The sequence below is a fragment of the Sparus aurata genome, chromosome 21 (assembly GCF_900880675.1).
Source record: "Sparus aurata chromosome 21, fSpaAur1.1, whole genome shotgun sequence".
Taxonomy (NCBI): Eukaryota; Metazoa; Chordata; class Actinopteri; order Spariformes; family Sparidae; genus Sparus; species Sparus aurata.
This window is the reverse complement of record NC_044207.1, coordinates 14,832,376-14,856,579: the sequence shown is the minus strand read 5'-3', so window position 1 is coordinate 14,856,579 and position 24,204 is coordinate 14,832,376. Positions and strand designations below refer to the sequence as shown.

Here is a 24,204-nt window from a genome sequence, read left to right as displayed (position 1 = left end):
TATCTTTAACTCAATAAGCTGCAGCACATGCTTAGTTTTCTAGCCATGCTAGTGGCGTGGCTCTAGATGCTGCCTGGTGGTCGGTTCATCGCTTTTAGCCCGGACTCAAGCATTAACTCTGGTGCAATCATCGGTTCAATTTCCCTTTTGGTCAGTACTTTGTTTTTTTACCAAATGACTTCAAAATCAATGACAGAGTGCTGCAAGGATAATGATGATGTATGACGATGTATCTTTCATAGGCTAATCCAGAACTTTTCCCAAAGCTGTTAGCATGACTGTAGCTCTTAGTTCTGTTCTTGTTTCACTGTTTTAACTATTACAGCATTTTGAAGCAGGAGCTGGTTGACTTATTCTCATGGTCAAACTTTGCAAGTGAGTGAATACTAGATTCTGATTGGTTTGAAGGTGTGAATTAACCTTTGACTCCTCAAGTAGTTCTGGTGAAACTGCCTGTTTACTGTTCTAAATGAATGTGTTATTTTTTTTCAAGAGAAAAAGAAAAATCTGAATACCCGTACAACACAAAGTCTAATCCTCCTCCCTCTGGTTGAGGTGAGTAACTCTGTTTGATTTTGAAAAGCTGGGGAAACTGACCTCATGTGCGCGGACTCCCCACTACAGCCTGCTTCACTGTCCGATTTATTCCTTACGTAACAGTTGACGCATTACACACCACTAAAGTTAAGTTTGTACCATAGAAATCAGATTTTCGCCACAGACACCCTGTCACAGACACACGTAACTGATACTGTTACGTAACTATTACTTCACTCACTCATTCACTGGTCAGGGGGAGGCGAGCCCCGGCATTAGAAGAGCTCAACCCCCGCAAAAGAAAAAAACTGGTGGAGCTTTTCCACACACACACACATGCGCTGGCTGGGCTGGACATGGTTTTTGTGCAGCACGTACAACAGGCCTACTTGCTTGAGGGATTTTAACTAATGAAGCGCTTCTCTTGAATAGCGGCTTAGAACACTTTTCCTCCCTGCTGTATTAAAAAGACAAATTTAATCAAACATGTTTCTTATTAGTTCTTCACAATAAAAGTCCCCCATTATTTAATTATTCAAAAGTTTTTGCTATGGAGCAGCAAAAATCAGCAAATGTTTGGTTTTCATCAGCAGTAACTTAATACAGCTCCCACAGCAGCTGAAAGCGAACAAGATGAAACAGTAAAATAAAGCAGAAATCGGAAAGTACACACATGGACACAGGAGAGGAACTGAAGAGATATCGTTGAAAAGCTACAAAAGTCCTGAGAGACTTTTAAAAGACTCCTTTCTCCTGCACAGACATGAGTTTCACAATCGCAGCAAATGTTTATTGAAGGGGGAGTCGGGGGTCGTCAGGGGTTGGCTGTGGTCACGAGACGTCAACGCAGCCCGCTTGGAGGCAGGGCGGGTGCGCTCTGGTCCCACTCTGGAGAGGGTCCAATTGGGTGCTTCTCAGCTCAACTAGGCTCATTTAAAGTAGTAACGGATAAGCCAGTCAGTGCAACGTGATTCCCTGCCAAATGTGCCACTGGAGAAGCCCTGTGAGAGCTCTTAGATTTGACGTTTTACTGTTAGCGACGAGTGTAGGTGGCTGGCTCAGAGGTGGTTGTTGCTGTTTTGTAGAGGCAGGGATTGTTTGAAATGCGTATTTGGGAAGTTACATTGCAGCTCATGAAGCTAAAGTGACTTTCTCTTGACACAGCTTATTGCTTTTGATAGGACGGCGCTGCAGTTTCCTACCAACTGATTTACACATCACTAAAGTCTTTATTAGCTCAAGTTTCATTGTGTGAAAGTAGCTGATTGTTATACTAAAGACTTACAATCACAGACCCACGAATCAATCTAAAAATAGAAGCAATTTTCACCTCCTGCTGGCAATTGTTTACGTTTCAAAGGGCTGGGATTTAACATGTTCAGGTCTAAATGAAAATATTGAGTTTGTGTTTCAGTGTGTGATAGGCAAGGGGCATGAATGTAAAGTGCCACAAGACAAATGTTTTCTATTTCCCCTGAAAAAAAGCAGAGCGGGGACGATTTATCACACTGGGTGGCAGACTCAATCAAATGAGGAAAATAAGTCCGGCCATTCCCATGCTACCGGGGTTATGCATTATACATGCTTGCGAGAGGTTTATAACACCTCAAATGACACCTCACTGTGGATCATGTAAGATTGCCTCACCGTCCAGGAGAAATACGGCGCTTCTTACGGTGTTGCTGTGTGCTTAACAGAGGCTGACAGCTCACACAGCGGGGCGTTCACTCCGGACATAATCACTTATGACAACCAGCACTGGAGTATCACCTTGACCAGACCTCCACAATTCTGTCCATCCTTTGTAAGAAACATCCGGGAGCGTACAGAACTCTTTCGACGCTCAGGCCAATCACTGCCCCTTCTGATTTGCTATAGAGAGTTCCCAGGTTGGGGCATTTGATCTGAAAAGAGGCCTAATTCTGCTGAAGCTGCCCGTCTTGCCTATGATTTGCATAAATCTCCATGGGGAGAGGGCAGTGATTTAAGCAGTCTTGTCTGGAGGCAAAAGGAGGTGCAGACGTAGAGATTGGTGTTAGATGTGATTGCCTCTGGGCCCGTGTTGTGCGGAATCAAACCCTCCAGAGGCAGAGGATGACGCTCCACATTAATCTGCCAATATCAGCCCGCTGAATATAAGGCATCCACTTCTCATGAAGGAGCAACTCCTCCATCGCTGCTCCGAATCTAGATGTATTGCACACCAAACTGAAGGCACCGTCCTCATTACCCGTCAGCCAGAAACGTTGCATGCATCTCATGTGAGCAAATTACACGATTTTCCTGCGTAACTACCCAATATTCACCAGTATGAGCACAATTTCCGCCTTTCGTCAGCTGCCTCCCTAAACAACAAACACACAGCTTGCTTTTTTACATTTTGATGTGGTGGGAATTAAAAGGCTTTGATATTTCAATTTCCATAAATTGTGCGGGGAATATACAGCGCAGAGCTGTTTGAAGGCACAAGAATAGGATCACGGACACGGGTGTTTGAAATTACAAAGAAATAATGCACGCAGGAGACATCAAAAAGGCGTTTTCGGATCCATCACAGAGAACCTGATATAATGAATTAAGAAAGTCCTCAAGGAGGTGCTGCGCTTTTTGCATGAGTGCATCCGACTGCACCTTCATTATCGGGCTGCTGCATGATGGCAGGTTAATGTTACTGGAGGTTAGAGAATCTGAAAGCACCATAAAAGAAAAGATAACCTGCGTGTGACATACATTTTGACACTGTAATGTGACAACTGTACAAAGGTTAATTCAGGATGTCTACAGGTATTGGACACATTTCATGCTTTTTAAGACCCATTTATTATTTTTAACCACATTTAAGACTAAGACCTTTTCTTATTTAAACACTGCAGGTAAGTATTGAGGCATGTAGTACATGGACCTGCATTTTATGTAGGAATGTGATTATCAGAGTAAGTTGACTTAATCCACATTTTGCTAACACAAGTAAGTAGACAGTATGAGGTTCGGTGGAAGGTTTAAAGACTGATTTTGACTAAATGAAATTAAAGGATGGATAAAACTAATGTTTTAAGGACTAATTAATGACTTCTAAACTCTTGAATTTATAAAATTGAACTTCCTCTCTCGTGCCATAGAGGATTCAACCATTTCGTCATGGCCAACTGTATCCCAAGATTCTGTTTTTCCAAAAGACAACAATGGTGAACTCACAGAGCAAAACAGCAGCTGAATACACCTTTAAATGTGAGTATGGGGTTTCAAGTCACTCCAATAGCTAACAATACTAAAACACAAGGGATCCCAACACTGTCAAGGTCGCAAAGGTAAAATCAAGGGGAAATGTTGACGTATACAGTAAAGTCCGCGTAGACCAGAATATCTCATTTAACATGATCAGTTCGGCCTTTGTGGTCTACATCCTTTGAAGGATGCAGCCCCCAAATTGAGACAGAGCTATTCTCACCTCAGTCTGTCGGTTTACTGAGCAAACAGTTGCTTATAACATATTGCTCTTTTTTGTTCTTAACCTTTTAGCCACTAAATGCTCCACTACTGGTGCTGGGCAGGCAGAGAAACAAGAAAGTAAAGTTGAAGGTTGAACTAAAACAATGAGATGTTGAAGTCAGGTAATAATTCTCAGTGGGTTTGTCAGTAAAGATACACATAGTTTTGGAACCACTGTTAAAATGAAAATATGGATTTGAACACCTTTAGTTTGAAGACATTATTAAGTTTACAAGATGCTACCTGAATGCAACCTGAAGACAGCAGCTCATATCAACTGTATTCAAACATCTTCAAACACAGAGATGACAGAAAATATAAAACATTATTAAATGAAGTTGCTGTGTCTGTTTCTGCCTGCTGGTATGTGTCCGTGTGTTCTGCTCCTCTGTGTCCCTCACCTCCTGTTTGGGGATGCTCACGTAGCCCAGGTGAGGCTTGAAGGCCTTGTACGGCTGCTTGGAGAACATCCAGTGGCTGCTGAACGTCTGACCGAACACCGGCTGCAACAGGAAGTACGGCTTCTCCGAGTAGCTCACCACGACCACGAAGAGCGACACCGCCACAATCAGACTGGTGGCGATCAGCGACTTCCTCTGTGGAGGGAGAAGGAGTGCAGCGATCAGACACTAAAGCTCTTGAAATCTTGATTTTCATGTCAACAACAACAACAACAACTACACTACATGACCACAGAAATGTTTGCTGCATACACTGTATAGAATATGTAACATAAACCATAGGATACACACATTTTACACATTAAGGTAATGAGATAGATTCATCTCTAAATATATATAACACACTGCATTACACCATATAATACTGGGCTTTTGGCAGTGATGTAATGTGCATAAAATTCTATGAGAAGATCAAAAATGACATCCTTAACTTTTAGCACCGTCGAGCCAAAAGGAAGCAGAGAGTTAGAATTATTTAGTGCAGCAACTTTTTTCAGCAAAGTTATATATGTTTAAATAAAATGTAAAAAAGCTGAATTAAATGTTCAATCTTTAATGTACATCTCAGTATTGCATTTTAAAACCCATCATATTACATAAGCTGCAAAGCTGCAAAATCATTCACACTGCAACAACAGAAATACAGAAAACATGGGGAAATATGTTTAGTTTGTCAGCATGGAGTGTGGTAATGCATCATCCGCCTAATATCCGAGTAAAAATCTCTTAGGGATAAATGAGTCTGCATAAAAGTGCATCTTACTCGAGGCTCGTTGATAGTGTCTGGCCAGCGAGACAGAGAGACGAGAGCACTCTTAACGGCGAAAAGACATTTCTGAAGGGGCAGAGTTGCTTTAAAGCATTGAGAGAAGAATTAGTTAAATTCAATCACTGATGCATTTGATTGAGATTGAGCATGAGTGACTCACTGTAACCTCTTTTCTTCACTTCAGATGCGTTCAAGTGAGAACAGATCTCTCTGAAGTCCTCTTTCTTCTAAGATAGTCAATAAGCAGAGATAAACACTTAAAGTCCGTGTAAAGCAAATTCAGCCATTTTCTTCTAAACACATTAAAAAGGTCATAAATGTATTTCCTTAAAACATGTAAAAAGCCATTCAACCATTTAGAATTTAATTTTGGAGCTAGGCTCACAAACTGTGTCTCAAAATTTCTGTGTTCAGGATTTAATGGGCGGGTCAGAAATCTGATTTGCATAAACCCGGCCCTGCTGCGGAAGTGGTATGAATACATTCAGCGCATTAGCGTCGGTGTTTTTTTCCGCTCGCTCTCGAGTCTTGGATAGCATCTCTTAGAATAGTTTGCAGCTAGCTAACCAGTCAACCAGTCAGCTAAACAGTAATGTCTCCTCCACATCACTCGTGCATCTTTCCTGGATGCCACAGTATGTAGGGTAACAGCGCCGTTTGCTTATTTAAGTTTCCTAAGGAGGACAACGTAAGGAAACAGTGAATCGATTTTGTCAAGAAGAGCTACTGTGGAGAGTTAAAAATCACCACCATCACCCGTCTCTGCAGTGTCCACTTTACCCCCGATAGTTACAGCAACTATCACCAGGTAAAGTCTGGATATCTGAAGAGTCAGTTGACGCTGGTCAGTGGGGCCGAACCGACCCTCTCCGTCCCTGGCTTACATCCTCCCATCCCGCCGACAGCGCATGCTCTCATCTCCGCCGCCGGCATTATGGGCCCACCTGCAACCGTCCCGCCGACAACAGGTCTCTCATCCGGCATTACATGCCTGCCAGAGAGTGTAAGTAGAGTTGAGATTCTCTGCCCGAGCCCGACCCGGGCCGGGTCAGGCCGATATTTCCTGTCAATATCCTCGGGCCGGGTTGTGCCGGCCCTTGATCAAGCATTTGTGTGTGTGTGGTTTTTTTTAAATAACTCAAAATAATGACTGTATTTCCAGCTACAAAAGGGGCATCTCTCTCCTCCCTCCACGTTGTTTGTGCCGCTGCGTGGTTTTATGTTTATTCACACACAGAATTTCTAATTTTAACTCTTTCTAATGCGATTGACTCAAAAAGTCCAGACGACACATGATTGCAAAGTAATCATTACTTTTTTTTAGCCATGCTAGCGGCATGGCTCCAGGGAAGGCAATTTCTGTCTGCCTTACTACTTTGATCCAGGCTGAAATATCTCTACATCTATGGGAAGGATTGTCATGAAAGTTTGCTGAGACATTCATGTTCGCTGGATGGTGATTTGTTCAGCCAGAGCCACCAGCAGTTCCATTACCTTGTGAGGCAGCTAGAATGCGGGATCACGTGATCTTGTAAATTGATCTTGCCAGGTAGCTTGAGGCCGAACACACAGCTAGAGACAGCAACTCCCGATGAGGCTTATGTGTGACAGCCATCAAGAGAAGCGACTGTTCCTTTGAAAACAACCACGCCAGCTTCTGAAGAGTAGAGGTGTGGAAATTTCATGAATATAAGATGCATCAGGATGCAGACGTGGAAGATTGTGCATCGGTGCAGAGACAGAGACATAACTGAGAGATCGCAGCCAGTACTGACTGTTGATTTTGGCCGGACATTAGTAGGCCAGCGTTACTTTTGATTAATGTGTATTTTGAATGCATACTTTTTGGGTCATATATTGGAATTGATTAACTTGTGCGTGAATTCTGCCTCACAACAATTACCTAACTCTTTAGACGTTTTCACCCAAAGCTGACAAGATGCAAGGAGAATCATATTCAAATCACTGACAGCTGAATCTTAATCGAATTGAATCCTGTGGTGAGTGAAGACTCAAACTGCTACTCATTTGGTTAGCATCAGTTATAACAGAACTGAAGAATTTATTTCATTGAATAGCAAAGGCACTCTCCCAACTGGCTTCGTAAGGATAAAGGAAGGCGTTTAATGCGCCTCAGTCGCTTCACATTGAGCTGGAAGCCTGTCCAGTGCTCTCAGTGCATCGAAACGTCTTTTAATAAGAATTTGTGCTCTCAATCCAACATTTTCCTGGCTTCATTCAGAATTTGATTTACCAGCAGGCTCCACTGGTAGCAGTGCTCTCTTACTGTTCAGATTATTTAAAGTTAGCCTGCGATAGACAAATGGTTTGTCCAATCACCATTTTTTAGGGTGCCTGCCCTTTTTCCAAAAAGCTTCTAGCAGCGCCTTCCCAGATGGTTCCATGTAAAAACCATCCACCATTGGCAGATTGACAATTGTCATCCAAATCTTGGCAACTAAACAAAAAGGATCACCTGGAGGTTAACTACAAACATTTGACGTCCTTAGTCTACTGACTTTGGTGATTGTCTTGACCTGCTGGTGACACCAGAGGAAAAGTCACTGTTTTCCCCATTATTGTAAAACAGCAGTGTTTTGTTATCCCCTGCCAGAGGGGCCAGATGATTGACATGACACAGTAATAAAACTAATGTCTTTCTTGACCTGATTTGCCAAAATTTGATAAAAAATATGATTTATTTTTATGACTTTCATGACCTTTGTCCAATACTTTTCTTTATGATCAAATACTTCAAAACCAATGACATTCCCATCGACCTCAGCTGTACTCTGTTCTTAGTGATGTAAGAACAGCCTCACAGACCCATGAGCTTGTTGGTCTTGTGTTATCAAAGTCAGAGGATTAAAGTCATCGTCCCCTGTGCAATGATATTGAAATTTACTTTTCTGTTTCAACATCTGCACCAAGAGAGCAACAGCCGGGGTGTCATTGTTTCATACATTGCAAAACAGCAAAATCTGGCTCGTCTGGAGGTATGAGGTATTATGGCTTGGCAGGAAGAGCTGAGAGTGATGAATAATGGATAAGAGATGGAGGATGAGGAAAGGTCTCACAGAGGAGAATCTATTGGCAGAGCTAGAGATCAATGTGCGGCGGAGAAAGAAACAGAGATGAAAAAAAAATCTCTGGTGTGCTACGACGTCTTGCAGCCAGAGGTGATGATATATTTCAGCAAATTCAGAGAAGTTTTTCTTTTTTTATCCTGGGAAACTTCAATAACATGCTGCTAATCTAACAGACAACACCGATGGGAAACGCTGGATATTTTAGGAAGGTGGTGTTTCGAAGGTTCTTTGAAGTTATCTGATGGTGAGAAGATTGGATGTGGCGCCCAGTAATGGTGATGCCCCCACCGCCAAAGTGCCCGCACCACCATGAGCTCTGATCTTCAACATCAAACATCCCCAGGGAGGCGCCGAAGGCCTCGCATCTCAGCACCGAGATCAAACATGGGGAGGAGGGGGTGGGATGAAAAAGACGGTCACCATTTGCTGCCCTGACAAGCCTATCTCATTTTGCCAATTGCATGTATATTACATCATGCATCATTTCGTGGCATTAGGGCTCATCTTTGATCACAAACAGTGGGGTCCCGTCTGTGATCTTTCATCCAACAGCACAAAGAGGACAAATGGGAAATTCTCGATTGCCACTCTGAACTTAAGGTGTTTAACAAAATAATGGACACTTTCCCAAAAGGACAATCAGTCTGTTCCGTCCCAAAAGTAACAAAAATGGCAGGTCTGGTCAGGCTTTTTCTGAAAATGTGCCATAATGGCTAGTCATCATGAGCCCATTATGAAACCAATCCTTTATAAACCAGGAGGGTTTGTCCGGAAGAAAAAAAAAAAGAAACAACTCTGAGCTCAGTCTGCAATTCTGCAACATCCATCTGTACAGGACGGAAAATTTCCTTGTCTCCTTCAACCTCAATCTGCCCACAAATCACAGGGGAAATGATGTGTCAAAGTCTGGAGGATATTGGACTGCTTGGCGTTAGCGGAGAGGGGGCGCTGAACCCCGACTAGCTGGAGTGTGAGACTCATGACTCCTCTCCTGGTTCGCTCATCCATCAGGGCGATCAGGAGTCGGCTTATTGAGCCGTTTGACAGGGACGTTGGAAGGCCTGATGTTGAGGAAGGAGTACAGTGGGGAAGTAAGGGAGCGCCAGCTGAAAATGGGGACCATTAACACCGGCGAGGCAGCAGAACAGCTATAAAGTTTCAGCATTAGAGCTTTCGGTCAATGTTAAAACATTTTGCTTGAGGAATATGACTCCATATGCAGCTGCAACGACCTTGTTTGCTAACATCAAATCAGACAGTGATGGCCCTTAACTGCAGTGCCACTTATGGTTGTAGCCCCAGGATGGTTCATTTAACACCTCCCAACCACCACCACCACCCCCACAGAAAGCTTTGAAGGGGCTATTTTTAAAGGTGCTAAAAACCTCCTCTGAGGGGGTATTGATCTCAGTTTGCAGACAGACTGCGTGGGATCATTGGGACTCCAGACACGAGAGAGCCATAATTTTCCACCAGTCTCTCCTGCAGTCAGCCTGTGTGACCAGATTACATATAGAGGAGGGAGAATTTGCAGGAAGGCATCGATGGAAACTTTGTCCACTCCCAGCAATGACTTAACTGAAGCATCTGTTGTGCCAAAATCGAGCAATACAATGGTGAAATGTTACTAATTTAATCTTTACAGTAATTGAACTTTTAATAGCTGTTTTTCTTTTGCTTTTGGACAGAAGCAGTGAACACACTACTGGCAGACTACTTTCTAGTAGTTAGCAACAGTGTTGTGCATTTGAACAATTGTAGAAGAAGTATTCCAATTCTTTACTTTTGTATTGTGATAAATACTCCAGTTCAAGTACAAGTCTTTAATTCAAAATAGGCACGTCGCAACATCACTGTATTCACAATAACCGTGATGCGAAAAAAAATGAATATTGACATTGTGTTAATAACAAATATCATTATATCGTCTGAATTATCCAACAAAGATGTTCGACCTTTTGTTTTGGAGTTCATCTTGTTGCCTTTTCAATACTAATTGAGTAGTTGATAGTAGGGCTGGGACGACGCGTCGACGTAATCGACAACATAAATTCATCAACATGAATAATTTGCAGTGGTAGTACCTGCGGAGGCTGAGAATAGCCCCTCTCACACAGACACGCTGCATTAACGCCGCAGCGGCAGTTCGTCAATTCTCCGCCGTTGGTCATTTACACAGAGCAAAGCACCACTGGAATAAAGACGAACCACCATGTAATTCACACAGAAAGCTGCTGCCACTCCTAAAGAGACATGACGGTACACGTCATGATGATGACGTCGGGGTGTTTCCCAGGTGTCCCCCCTGTCAATCTAAACCCGCGGACCATTTATAATGTGTAGTGATTGAGAACCCGGCCCCCTTTTTTGCACTAAATCACATTATTACATAACCGCCATCAGTAAACAAGTCCCTGTGTGACTCTGTCACTTGCGGGGACGGAGGCTGTTTTCTGGGGGAAAGTTCACTGAGGGCTGACCATCGCGGTGATTTCTATCAACACAACCACTTGAGTGAGCTAAAGGTTTTTGCAGGTGACAGACGCTGTTTTTCGGGCAGATATGTGACAAAGAGTTGGTAGGACAGGCGGGAGGACAGACGCTGCTCCGCCTACAACTGCGGTATTTTTTTCCTCATATAAGTCACTAACGGCAGTTACAGTTACTACATTACTTTTGTTTGGTCATGTAACGTTAAATTAATCGTTAGATTAGTCGACTTATCGAAAAAATAATCGCTAGAATAATCATTTGAAAAATAATCGTTTGGGACAGCTCTAGTTGATAGTAGTTGTTCTTTTTGTACACTTTCTTTTTACACTTATATACTTTAGACTTATTCGTATTTTGATGGCAACTATTTGCCAAAAAAGACAGAACACACGGTTAAGTATTTTTTTGGCCTTTTTTGATAGGACAACTGAAGACTTGGACAGGAAACAGGATGAGAGAGAGAGGGGGAGTGACACGCAGCAAAGGGATCCGGGTCGGGAGTCGAACCTGGGTCCACTGCAGCGAGGACAAAGCCTCTGTACATGGGATGCCCGCTTTACCCACTGAGCTAAATGGCACCCCACAATAGATTTGATTGTTGCCATTTTCTCCCCCAAAGTTCTGTGGACATTGCTACATTCATAGATTACTGTTAATTTGTCTGGCCAGGATAATCGGGTAGTGAAAGTTTGCTATTGTGGCAGTCCTAATTGAAAACAACACCTTAAGCAAAAATTTCCATCGACCTCTAGCGTTTCCCTGTGGTAACACTAATGCCGCTGCTGTGTTTGCCACATGGCCACGGCAAGCAGATCTAGTAAAAATAATTTGCTGTAAGGGTGACCTATTTGCACTTTGACAAAATATTAAGACAACAACATTCTTGATAAATAGTCATCAGAATTGTGGATATAATGAGGCAAGTATTAAAACAAACAGAACAGTCACTTAATCACTGCAATAAAGCCTTTCAAACTACGATATAATGTTATCCAAAATCGAAAACGATATACTGTTCAGTCTCATATAATGATAACTACATATATTATGTATATTGCCCAGTCCTAGTCTCTACCAACTCCTCAGGGATATATCTAGCTCTTGTAATGTCAGGTTTTAGCAAACAGGACCCAAATCTGACACACCAAGGCAGGTTGAAACCACAAAAAAGCAAGCTTTAATAAAATAAAGCTGAAATGCAAAGAAGAAACACAGGATAAAGAAAAAGAAAAGAAAAGGCAGGCGGGGACAAATCAAAAAACCTGAAGAGAACTACAAAGAAATTAGAACAAACTCGAAAGAAACAGGGAACAAAACCAGGAACACTGATGAGGCACAGGAGTGGGAAACAGATGTTGACAACCAGACAACTAAAGGAGGGAAAACACATTGACTACATACACAGGGACTAATTAACTCATGACACAGGTGAACACAGAGAGGCAGGAAAAGACAAAGACAGGAAGCATGGATCTCTTTTTCAACATAAAACAGGAAATAACTCAACTTAAGCCCAGGACCAGGCCAGCTAAATGCTCCACTATGTTCATCAGGTGGTCACTCGCTGTGTCTCACGTCTGTTAGGTGTTGAGCAGGTAGTGCAGACTGACATTTTAAAGCATTATTTACAGGTAATGAGAGTCCACAGGTGAAAGTAGATGTCCAAACATTTCTTTCTGTATCAATCACTCCAGCTTAATGTACACCGACTAGGCAAAACATCTGTAAATCACAGAATAATCAACAAGTAGTGCTCCATCCCGTTGCGAAATGAATGAAACTCAAGGCACATTCCTTGTAAATATTGTGCAATCAAAGTTTTACCCCCGTCGCGCTATATCTGGGCATGAAGAGAATACAATTTCCCACAAAGACTCACACGGCAGCTCAGTGAACAACAGAACCACATTGTAGATCAATCCAAAAAGCTAATCACAGTGGGTATTGGAATAATGAGAGGCTCAACCTGAAGAAAATGGCTCATGAAAAAACATATCTGCCAGCTATTTCGAGTTCCTCCTGGGCAATGGGCAAAAAAAAAAATAGAAGAAAATTACATTTGCAATGCAAAAGCGCTACCTCCCTGGCACCTGATTCTTGCCACCACGGTCTAGTGAGCAGTTAAAATCCAATTTCAATTAAGGCGTTTGAGAAAATATTTAGAGTCTTTCTCTCACTCTTCCTCCTCTCTGTTAAAGTCTCAGCGTTGCTCTCCGGAGAAAGGGGACGGGAGCATAAACAAAGAGCCACTCTTGAGATTGAGGTCCAGACACATTACTTTATTCCTGTCATATTTCCAGCAAAGGTCTCGCTTTTAAAGTCGTCAAAGTACAAGATAACAAACTATTCTTTCCCCAGGAGGAGGAGGAGGAGGAGGAGGAGGAGCAGCAGGAGGAGGAGCAGCAGGAGGGGAAGGAGGTTGACTCTTTGCTGCTGGTAACACGGTCACGCACAACTTCCCCTCCAAATTTCACCCATAGGACCTGTGACTGCCAAAGGAGCAGTGGAACAGAAATAATGTGATTTCTAGATGTTATTGCACATATATTAGGGTTTATGACAATATGATTAATCTCATTCATGAGCTGTTTACATGAGTCTTTTGGGGTTTTCACCCATGGTCACATGGTAAGGAGCCAATTTTATCCACTTTAAAGAGTGTCTGGATGTTTATTCTGCAAAAAAATAAATTAAAAAAAACAAACAAAAAAAAAAACTTTCTGTTAGCAGTTGTGTCCCAAAAAACATATTTTGCCATCTGTTTTTAATTTCAACATACAATATGTGCATTTGCCACTACGGTTTTCAATAAAAACAATTAAAGTAAAAGTAGTTTGATGATGCTGATGATGAAGTAGTGCGGCATTGTTGAAATTGTTGTCTTCAGTGTCAATGGAGGACTGTTGCAGATGTAAATCTATCTTCATGGCTCAGGCAGAAAGGTTTTAAATATGCATTTGCGTTACATTTAGTCACATTCGCTGACCTCCTTCCTCACTCTCTGATGAATCATATGATGTCTCACCATAAGTAATAATGAGAGGCAGACGAAAAAGAAACACATTTTCATTTAAGTAAAGTTATGTCCAGAACTTATGGGACAATGTCAGTGCACAACTCACCGAGATACTCACCGCATTTCAGAAAGTATCGATTCTGAAATGCACTTTTTACATAAACGTATCCCTCTGAGGTCCATTTTTCGACCAGTCACTGTGCAAAGCTAACAGAACAGTTGAAAGTGTTAAAATTAAAGGTACGATCAGTCAGATTTGTCCAAACTGTTAACGTGCCACAAAGATAGTTATTATTTTTATTTATAGACTATTGAGTCTCACTCACAGAACGTCAAATAGCCACATTTTGTGTTGGTGAAGCGCTGCAAGCAGCAACAAAAAGAGTATATAAGAAAATCCAGGCAGGGGGCTGCAGGGTCTCTGCAGATGTATGAGGCACTGACACGCCTTTTCTCCCCAGTCCAGTCTCCCTATCTGTCTGTTTACGTCTTGTCATGTCTGTTTCGTCTGATAAGCACTGATAGAAAATAATCAGTGATTCAAGTATCAAGCCTGTTTTGAAAGTACGGATATTTGTGATAAAATGTAGAGAGTAAAAGTAAATGGTTAAACACTCAAGTTAAGTACAGATACCTAAAAAGTCTACTCAAGTTCAGTAATGAAATATTTATACTTTGTAAATTCCCACCTTTAGTAAAACGTAGAAATAAAAGGTCAGATAAATGCAATGGCGTAACAATGTCCCTCTGAAATGTAGCAAAAGTATATGTTGCACTCCACCACTGTTTTTTATTTATTTTCTAACTACTGACTTCTTTAAAAGCAGTAAATAAGTCTCTATCATGCTGCATTAAGTCAGACCCTGTAAATGCTGAAGTTGCCGCAGTATGAGTGAGCGAAGGGCAGCAGAGTTCACCGCTCCTCTGGGAGGTTTAGAGCCTGCTGGTGCCATCATAGCCCAGCAGAGGGGGCAGTCACCTCACACAGTCGCCATGTGGAACCCAGATGGGACCGCAGGAGCTCGGGCTGCCTCTCACATCTTTTTTTTTGAAAAAAAAGAAAGGATCCAAGGAGTTCCTTTGATTATCTCTCTGCTCTGAAGAAACCTTCCACACATTCACTCCCTTTTTAACTGAGTTACAGTGTGTTAATCAGCCACATTTCAGCAGCAGGAGGTTTATTTAATTCCAAGTGTTCCCAGCAACACCAGAGCAGCCTCGTGTGAAGACTGAAGAGTGTTTACTCTGCAAATGCAATCCAGCTCGTTCATTTACATTCTACTTTCCGGAGTGTTTGTCAAAAGTCTGGTTCAGCCAATAACAGATTTCTCATAATCCATCATCTCGATGAAAATCCCTTTTTTGTTGTCGGGTGTTGAAATAGCCTGATTCAAATGACAGCAAGAGCTTTTTAACCTAAATATGAGAACCAGACAGGAACCAGTTTGTTTCTACATGCTGCGACTCTGCAGGGGGGCAACAATACAAATAAAACGTCTGTATCCATATATTTTTCAGAGACATAAATAGATGCAAATCCTCAATAACAACATGTAAACGCCCCTAAGTATTCCACACACACACACAACATTTCTTCATGACATGAGCAATAGTCCCGAAAAAAGAACCAGAATTCCTTGCAGACAAGTACAGACAATGTGTGCAGATTTCTGATTCCTTTAACCTAAAGGCGAAGGAGACAATTCTGGGGAAAGACGCTTTGGGCTGGCCATCGTCCCAGCGGTTCTGTCTGAATAATAACCCAGAGCCTCAACAATCAGCTGCTTTTTCTTCAGGAGTGTCTACTTCTGTCAGAAGTCTACACAGAAATAGACCCAAAAGCAAGACACACAAGCCGACAGGTGAGGAACAACAAGCAAGTTTAAATAAAAAATAAAGCTCCAGATCCCAAATATACGAAGGTCGAATGACAATAGCTAAACAAAGTACCAACCAAAGCACCAAGTCAGAAGGCAGTTGTATGAACCAGGAATGAGACAGAAACAGATCAGAACAGGAAACTGAAGAGATGAAAGGACAAAGACAGCGAGGAGCACATAGACTATATACAGAGGGGCTGATTAGCTAATAGGACACAGGTGAACACAGAAAAACGGGGGGGGGGAAATCACACAAAGGGAGGAAATGAAAAGCATAACATGGCTCATGAGGGCAGAACTTAAAAATAAAAGGAAATAACAAAACTACAAACTCAAACTATAACAACTTCACCTTTAAATACCAGACGGTACTGAACTACAGATGACACACACTCAAGCTGGTGTCAAACTGTGGGATGACTTTTGGTTTGCTGATTTTCCCGTTTGATTTTGTGGCAACCACTCTTTATACAGTCAATTTTTTATATTAAAATCCTTGCTTGGAGCTGAGCAGATAAAACTTTAATCACTCCTGATGTGAACTATGTTTCCTTCCTCCAGTTCAATGACAAATATCCTGATGCCGATGCTCTTGGCACGCGCTACTTCTGTTGTATCACCCTCATCAGCGGTGACATATGAAAAGAAAATCCTTCAATCCAGGTCAAGTGAACACTAATCTGCTCTGTTGGCATGATAGGGCATCATTATAGTGCAGAGCAACACAGAGAATCTTAATCTGGCCCCAAAAAAGAATTTGTTTGTTTTTGATGTGGATGAGACTCTGCAGGCGGCGACAATAAGGAGGAAACACCCTTTTTACCTACTTATCATGACCCACAAGCATCAGTGCCACAAATCCCTGCATCCGGATTGAAATGTGTGCGTGTGTGTGTGTGTGCGCATGTGTGTCTCTGCATACGTGTACTTGCGTGCGTGACTGCGAATGGAAAGCATTCAAAACCCATTTGACTAATGCATATCTGATATCAAATGGAGCATAATCCCCACAAGTATAAAGGATTAAACACTCTACAATATTCACTTCCCCGTCTGGATCCGGCAAACTTTCAGGACGAGGGGGGGAGGTGAAATGAAAAAAAACACACCACCATATGTTCACAGAAAATGTTAGGAGACGCTCTGAGCTCGGCTGCGTAGGTTGACGCTCGCACGCTTGAGAAAGTGAGGGATTTTGTCAAAGGGAAAAAAGAGAAAAATCTGCTTTGTGTGGCACTTTGAAAAAGCTGTGAAGCCGCGTGAGCAGAATGAGTCTACCTGTCAGACACAAATCACATTGAGATTTTTACGCTTGACTGTAAATTATCTGCTGCCATAAAGACTCCCACTGACATCAGTGTCTATTTCTCCCTCGCAGCGCTTCAAACTTTTGTTTTCCTCCTGGAGAGAGCTCATTTTGTTTCATTTGATAACATGTAGCCCTTTTGTTCCAGAAATGTCAAACTGGGGATTCTTTTTTAAATTGCATTTATCTTTATTTGACACATATTATAATCCTTAATGCTATAGTATTAATTGACAGTATTTTTATGTTAAGAGGTCGACTGTAGTGAGAAACCCACAGTAATGAATCCCCCCAGCTCTATGGAGCATTTTAGAATCTTTTAGCTCATTTTTTTTGTTTTATTCCCTCTTGTTTCAGTACGAGCAGGCACTGTCAATGTCGTATGAACATTTCCATGTAAGTTTCTTCTCCTTGAATCCCTCTCTGTTGTGTTATGCGTGTGATTGGCTGCAGGTGCATTTGGTTAATTGAGTGACTGTGTTGTGTGAGTGCTGGTTGTCCAGGGAGCTGATTGGTCCGGTCTCAAAACCAGCTCCTCCCAGCTTCCTGTGAGCTCCTTCTCCCACCACATCAGCCAGACTACCGTCATTTCAAGTTTCTGTGTTTTTAAATAAAACCTTCAAAATTGCAGCTGAATCTTTTGTTGCTGGTGGTTCTTGGGAGCTGGTAAGAGGGGAGTCTAAATTTCATGGTGCGCCAGGGTCCCCCATAGGCCCCTGGTCGTAACGGTCCCATCGGACCATGGTTTTTTTTAGTACAGTAGTGAATGGGGAGTGACAGTTACACTTTTGACTCCATTTAAATTGTGCGATGAATCGCACATAGGACGTTTGTGGATTGTGCAAGTCTAAAAAGTAACTAGTTTTGTGTGAAAACGCTCAGTGAACTACATTGCCTCACTCAATATTCGTCACCAACCCCAACGTGACTACTTTCCCCATAACCGACCACTTCCTCCTCTCATTTAATGTAAAACTCTCTCTCTCCACTACCAAGCTCCCCCGTCTCATTTCTTTTCGCAATATTAAGGATATTAACTTAGATTCCCTCTCCTCCAGCATTGACTCCCTCATGGCCACTCAGAACTCACTCACCCTCGAACAGCTGGTTTCACACTACAACACTGGACTCCAACAGATACTCAACTCCCTTGCTCCGCTAAAAACCAGATCTGTCTCCTTCTCCCTTTCCGCTCCCTGGTTTACCCCCGAACTTCGACTTATGAAAGCTAAAGGACGACAACTCGAGCGGCTATACAGGAAAACTGGACTTCATATTCACAAAGACATTTACAAAAATCATATGTTACATTACAAGAACTGCATTACCCAAACCAAATCCAATTATTACACTGCTATAATCTGTTCCAACAAAGGTAACACTAAATCACTATTCTCACTGTACAAGAATATCACCCAAGCCCCAGAATCTCTCCCATCTCACCTCTGTTCAACTGCTTTCTGTAACTCCATCATGTCATTCCTCAGTCAGAAAATCCAGATGATCCACCAACATCTCAGCTCACAAACCACCCTCAATGTCATATCCGAACTTCCTCCTCCTACCCACTTTTTCTCCTGCTTCCAGCTCCCCACCTCCGCAGAAATTTCAGATCTTATCCGCAAGTCCAAGCCATCCACCTGTCAGCTAGACCCTCTCCCCACGGTTCTGGTCAAAGCCTGCCTCCCTTCCCTGGTCCCTCTCATCTCTGCCATTATCCACTCCTCTCTCTCCACTGGAACTGTTCCTACACCATTCAAGACTGCTGCAATTACCCCAATTTTGAAAAAACCCGGTGCAGATCCCACAAACTTCAATAACCTACGTCCAATCTCTAATCTCCCCTTCATTTCCAAGATTCTTGAAAAAACAGTAGCAACTCAACTCCATTCTCATTTATTCAACAACAACCTGTACGAACAGTTCCAGTCTGGTTTCCGCCCTCTCCATAGCACAGAAACTGCACTCTTACAAATAACCAACGACCTCCTCATGGCAGCTGATACTGGTTTACTCTCCATTCTCATCCTCCTCGATCTCAGTGCAGCCTTCGACACCATCTGTCACACCACCCTCCTCAAGAGACTGTCCTCCCTCGGTATCACTCATACTCCTCTAAACTGGTTCAAATCATATCTCTCCTGCCGTACTCAGTTCATCCACCTCAAAACCTTCACATCCCAACCTTCCCCTGTCACCTCTGGTGTGCCTCAGGGCTCTGTCCTGGGGCCCCTCCTCTTTATCATTTATCTCCTTCCCCTTGGCAATATCTTCCGCAAACATAACATCACTTTTCACTGTTACGCAGATGACACCCAGCTCTACCTCGCCAGCAAACCCACTTCCAACCTCCCTCCCTCCTCCCTTACCGACTGCTTAACTGAAATAAAATCCTGGTTCACTTCAAATCTACTAAAACTCAACTCTGACAAAACTGAGATCCTTCTCATTGGCACACAGTCAACACTTTCCAAAACCGACAGTTTCCCCCTCATCATTGATAACTGCTCCGTTTCCCCCTCCCCACAGGTTAAGAGTCTGGGTGTCATCCTCGACAGTACACTCTCCTTCCAATCTCACATCAATAACATCACCCGGTCTGCTTACTTCCACCTACGCAACATCAACCGCCTCCGCCCCTCCCTTACTCCCCATACCACTGCTATTCTCGTCCATAGTCTCATCACTTCCTGTCTGGATTACTGCAACTCCCTCCTCTCCGGTCTCACCCACAAATCCCTGCACAAACTTCAACTGGTCCAGAATTCAGCTGCCCGTGTCATCACCAGAACCCCCTCCATCCACCACATCACTCCCGTCCTACAGCAGCTCCACTGGCTCCCGGTCAAGTCCCGCATTGACTTCAAAATCCTTCTGCTAACATTCAAGGCCATTCACAATCTTGCCCCCCCATATCTTTCCAATCTTCTCCATATCGCCACTCCCTCTCGCACCCTCCGTTCATCCTCCTCCATTCTGCTGACTGTCCCCCCGGCCCGTCTCACCACCATGGGGAGCAGAGCTTTCAGCCGCTCTGCTCCCCGGCTCTGGAACTCTCTGCCACCCGAAATAAGGAACATCACTACACTATCTGATTTCAAGTCCAAACTCAAAACACACCTGTTTAAGATCACCTTTTTTAGTTAAATGAATTTTCTGTCAATTTTTACTGTTTTCTTTTCTTGTGTACTTTGTGGCTTAAATTGTCTTTGTTTACTGTAAGGTGTCCTTGAGTGACAGAAAGGCGCCTATGAAATAAAATGTATTATTATTATTATTATTATTACTGGCACAAGAAAAGTATTAACAAAGGTGAAGATCAAAATACATCTGACCATAGTGACAGCAGCAGTTTTGTGAAAGCCAGAATTAGTCCGTTTTGTGAGGAAACTAATATATTCTTCAATTACGTATGACGAGAGTCAGAAGTCATGTGTATAGGAGAGCCCAACATCTGATGTGAAATCCAATCAAACAAATGAGCAAGGTGTTTTAATACTAAAGTTCATAAATGATAAAACTAATCCTACCATTTTATCATATTTATTTAATCCATCAGCAATCCCTAATCTGAGGACATGGGGTGTCATATCTTGAAAACAGTCCTCCGAGAAACAATGAGGCAAAAAAAAAAAGAAATTTGCTAATTCCCCTAAAATGCATTAAAAAGTAACAAGCCTGTTCTGAAAATGTCAGGAGTAGAAGGTACAGGTATTTGTCTTCAAAGTTAGGGAGGAAACATAAAAAGTTGTCATAAAGATAAATACGCAAGTAAGTAAAGAGACCTGAAAAATCTTCTTGAGCCCAGTAAAAGTCAAGTATTTTGTATTCATATTTGTACTTTGTTACTTCCAACCTCTGGTAACAATGCTTTATGCTGTAAAAAGATCACAGAGTTCTTCTGCTGAAAAAATAAATGTAGAACTCCAAACCCAGCATTTGTAACAATGCAAAAGCTCATCTACATGTACAGCGTGTGTCTTGGTTTGTACAGAACCTCCATTGTCTGTGTAATGGTAATTTCCTAGTTTCCTAATTTTCCATATCAGTTTTTGTGCTGAGCAGCTTCACATATGGTTGTTGAACATTGTTAAAACTAACAAACTGTCAATCAAACAATGAAAAACTGCATAAACAGAGCGTGAAGACAGGGACAGCCTGGCTATAAAGATACATTGGCTCCATGTATCAGACCACCTGCTCCACTCACTCGTCTTTTACGGGCAAATGGAGTCTGAGGACGCTCCCTCTTCTATCATGTCTATAACTTCTATTGTCGAGGGTTATATTTAGGGAGAACATCAAGCCAGAATGTCGTGTGGCGTTCGGCCAATCACAGAAAACGACTTCTGCCGCTCACTTACGACATTTTAGCTTCATTCTCCTGTAATATTTGAGTTTTTTAAGTGCCGGCTCTTATTGTCACAGATGGCCAACCGCACTGCCAGCCAAGGACACTGCTACTGTAGTCATGAATCTGCTGCTTAACCATTCGCCACAGATGTCCTAGCTTTAAGTCTACAGGCACTCAGTTTGCAAGAAAAACTTCAGAAAGTTCAAAAAAGCAATTAACGGCAACAGCAAATGAACTACTATGGAGTGCTTTACAGCAGATAGCCATTATTGTCCCTGTCTCTTTGTGTTTGAAGGGCACACGCAGGGGGGAATCTGGCTGTTGAGAAAAAACATCGACCAGAGAAAATCCATTTCAATTTGCCAAATGCCAGTGCAGGATTACTGACATTTAGCAACTGATATTTTCCCCGAAACTCAATATTATCCCTCCATAACTCCATAATAGAGCCTCTCATTGATAGTGATTACACACAGCGTGACTGCTCACACAGAGAAATGTGAGTATATATATCAGCGATGCAATACATGCGAGGATCTGAGAGGATTAGACAGCAGACAGATGCAGTACATCATCTGCAGGACGAGGGGAACAAACGGCGCCGCCAATTTTCTTCTCCACTTGACTAAACAGACGTCCGGCCTCCGCAGACATTTTCCTAAAGGTGTTATTTGTTAAATAAAATGTGTCTGACAAGAAAACTTGAAGGCTGCCGGAGACAAAAAGCAGCTATGCACACTGAATTTTCAAGTGGCTCCGCAATAAGAGGAATTTGTCCTGTTTTTAGAGCTCGGACCTTAAGAGGGATGATGACGAAGGTACCTTGAGGTTACAAATGCACTTTTCTAACTGGTGAGGTTATTCAAGTTTTGTGAAAGGCTTTTACAACTAAAACATCACTCATCAGTGGGGAGGAGAAAAAAGAGAGAAGCAGTAGAAGAAGACAACGATAAACAGTAGGGGTGTAAAGATTCACAGATACGAATCAGTATCTGTTTTTTAAGGTTAAAGATGCAACTACATACGCGGACCGCTGTATCAATATAAATTTACCATTAAGCGGTTGACGGAAGCTTTGCTGCTAATTCTGCAGAGCGTCTCTCAACTCTCGTAAAAGGTTATAGGTCAACGCGAGATTCTTGCGAGAGTAACGTTAGCGTGTCCGAGGGAAAAACCACAACAACAACAACAACAACCGACAACTCCGACACTAGCCGTTTTTATACTGGGCAGCAAGCCCATTCTAAACTTCATATTCACTTTTTTCCACCTCTACTGCTATGTAAATCTGAGCCGTTGATGTGCCGGCAATTGCGTGGATGAGCGGAGGTGTCGATGACGTGCACCCACAGCCGGGGAGTTTTAAAGCCATGAAACAGTTGATCACAGCAGTCAGTCCATCACTTCATCCTGGGACGTCAAGATGAGCAACTGGAAAGCCGCTGAGATCGGGAGATACAAGTTTCTCCTCGGTCTCTGTCGCTGTCTTCGTTGTCTGCTTGCTTGTTGTAGCAGCAAGCAACTAACGGTCGCTACTTTCAAATTAAAAGCCCCCCGCTAAGAACCCAGTTCTGAACTCCAATGGGGTGCAATGTAAAGTTCTTATTTTGAAGACAAATTCGTCCTGCTTCACTGTTCACGCCGAACTTCGTGCTTCACATCACATCACATGTTTACTCCTACCCCAGTAGCAGCTTTTTGGAAAAGAAGGAATATTACACCTCCCTTTTAGATAGACAAGGCGGCACAGCCTTTACCTTGCTGCACATGTGCCACCTTTTCTATCTAAAAGGGGCTACTGTTTACAATGCACCAGCTAATCTGAAATCTAAAGTTTGAAAGAGTTTGGATTTTATAAGAAGGAGGGACATTTGGACAAAAGTCTGGCCATATGTAAGGTCTGTAGAACAGCTATTAAGTACAGCGGTAGCACGACAAATCGGAAAACTCATCTGGTGAGACGGCATGGAGAAAGCTACACGGGCGAAGAGGAGTCTGTGGATGCTAACGTTTCAGCTAGCACCATCAAGAACACGCAAGACAACGACATGGCAATCGAAGACTTTTTCCAGCCACAACTCGGCGAGGTCCAGGGTCATCACGGCGTCTATAGCCCATTTCGGACCACACTGTAAGGACTTACGACCTTACAGTGTGGTTGAGAGTGATGGCTGATGCCACTTTTATAGAATTGCTTATTTCAATTCATTATGAAAAATGAATGTCTACATTAAACAAATGTTAAGTAATGTATCAGATTGCATCGTATCATATCGTATCGTACCGCATCGAATCGCACCAAATCACTCCATATTTAAAATGTATCGTTGTATTGTAGCGTAGCACATGTGTCGTATCGAATCGTCTTATGAGGGAGAGATGCACACCCCTAATAAACAGTGTGAAAATATTCCAAATTATTAAATCACATCATCGATGTTATGAAATATCTTTTGTTTTAGGATTGTTGATTGGACAAAACAAGCAGGGCAGCAACTAACGATTAATTTTATTATTGATTAATCCATTTATTATGTTCTTAATCATCTGATTTGTTGGTTGGTTTATAAAACTCATGCCCAAGATGACGTCCTCAAATGTCTTGCTTTGTGCTCAACCCAAGATATTCAGTTTATGGCACAGAGGAGTAAATCCCCAAGACTCTTTTGATGAAGCTACAAAAAGAGAATTGTGTCATGTTTTCATTATAATATTGCACAAACTGATTAATCAATTGTCAAAACATTTGCAGGTTCATTTAGTAATTGACAGCTACATGATTAATCATTGCTACTCTTAAAACAAGGAGA

At 42.4% G+C, this 24,204-nt stretch overlaps 1 protein-coding gene across 1 annotated transcript in view; it reads right to left on the bottom strand.

The window, feature by feature from the left end:
* st6galnac3 (ST6 (alpha-N-acetyl-neuraminyl-2,3-beta-galactosyl-1,3)-N-acetylgalactosaminide alpha-2,6-sialyltransferase 3) overlaps positions 1–24,204 on the bottom strand; it is a 90,349-nt gene that overhangs the window by 48,578 nt on the left and 17,567 nt on the right. The window contains exon 2 of the mRNA XM_030402566.1: positions 4,428–4,622. Within this exon, the coding sequence (XP_030258426.1) occupies positions 4,428–4,622 (195 nt within the window). The remainder of the gene's footprint in view (positions 1–4,427; positions 4,623–24,204) is intronic.